Source organism: Myzus persicae, unplaced genomic scaffold (genome assembly GCF_001856785.1).
Source record: "Myzus persicae strain clone G006 unplaced genomic scaffold, MPER_G0061.0, whole genome shotgun sequence".
NCBI lineage: Eukaryota > Metazoa > Arthropoda > Insecta > Hemiptera > Aphididae > Myzus > Myzus persicae.
In genome coordinates this window covers 1-1,457 of record NW_019103375.1, presented here as the reverse complement: position 1 = coordinate 1,457, position 1,457 = coordinate 1, and the positions used below count along the sequence as shown (strand labels likewise).

General features: G+C 30.5%; 1 protein-coding gene across 1 annotated transcript; it reads left to right on the top strand.

Annotated features, from left to right (window-relative positions):
• Positions 1 to 92: 92 nt before the first annotated feature.
• LOC111034393 (zinc finger MYM-type protein 1-like) lies at positions 93 to 1,433 on the top strand (the record flags this gene model as incomplete). The annotated part of the gene is made up of 1 exon (XM_022315610.1): positions 93 to 1,433. A coding segment is annotated over one exon (1,341 nt), but the record flags the coding sequence as incomplete, so codon positions are not given.
• Positions 1,434 to 1,457: the final 24 nt, after the last annotated feature.

Genomic DNA, 1,457 nt, shown 5'->3' with positions numbered 1-1,457 from the left:
TTTTTTTTTTAAATTTCGTTTTGGTTTCAAATTAAAAAATGTATTTTTAATATCTGTCAGTACCACTTATATTTTTTACTTATTTTATACAGAAAACAGAAACAAACAATTAGAACAATTAGCATTAGAAATCATCCCCATTTATTCATCTACATCACTACCCATAACAGAAACAAAAACCTCTAAAGTTAATATTTATTTAACTGAACAATTTATTCCCAAAAATGATTTTGTATTCCCTAAAACAAATGGAAGATCATGTCAGTTGAAATGGTTCAATTCGTTTAGTTGGCTTCATTATGTGAAAGAAAAAAATGTTGTTTTATGTTATCCGTGTGCTTTGGCCAGTCAAACTAAAAAAACAAAAATAAAAATTCATGGGCAAGAATCGTTTATCGATACTGGATTTCAAAATTGGAAGAAGGGCACTGAGCGGTTTTCTATACACGAAAAAAGTGAAAACCATAGAGCATCAATAGAATATTTAAATTTTCGTAACAACAAGCGTCCTGTTATATCTTTAATTACTGAACAGTCTTTAAATGAACAAAAAGAAGCTCGTACAGTATTTAAAATTGTTATTAGCTCTATTCGTTACTTAGCTCGTAGCGGTCAAGCTATTCGTGGTGGTACATGGGACTCTGGAAACTTAATTTATTTATTACAAGAGCGTTCACTTGAAAATCCTGCACTAAAAATTTGGCTTGAAAAACGAAACAATTGGTTAAGTGGGGATATTCAAAATGAGTTACTTGAAACTATGGCGCATTTTGTTTTACGGAAGATTAAAAATTCAGTTCTAAAAAGTCCATTTATGGCCATAATGGCTGATGGCACTACAGATATTTCTGGTCAGGAACAGTTTAGCATTTGTTTTCGTTTTTTAAATACAATTTCTTTAAATATAAACGAAATTTTTGTGGGAATGTATAATCCTCCAAGTGGAAATGCTGAAACATTATTTTCTTGCATCAATGATTTATTGACACGTATGTGTCTTAGTTTTGAAAATGTTAGAGGACTTTGTTTTGACGGAGCGGCAACTATGTCTGGTCATATAAGTGGAGTACAAAAGCGAATTTCTGATGTACAACCTAAATCTATATTTATCCATTGTTCAAATCATTCATTGGACTTAGCATTGAGTGATACTATTAAAACTGTAGATTTTGCTAATGATGCTCTAAATTTAATCAGATTTGTAAGCAATACAATCTTAGATTCATCAAAACGCAAAAACATATTTTCTGGTATTGTTCTTTCGACTAACTTAGATGAAGAAAATGACTATACAACTGAAAATATACCAGGCATTATTCCTTTTTGTCCTACAAGATGGACAGTCCGAGTAAAAGCAGTTAATAGATTTATAGAAAATTATGAAAGGGTTCTTTTAACAGTACAGGAAATTTTAAAAGATTCAAATTCAATTAGTAAAGATAGACGTGCAGCTCTCC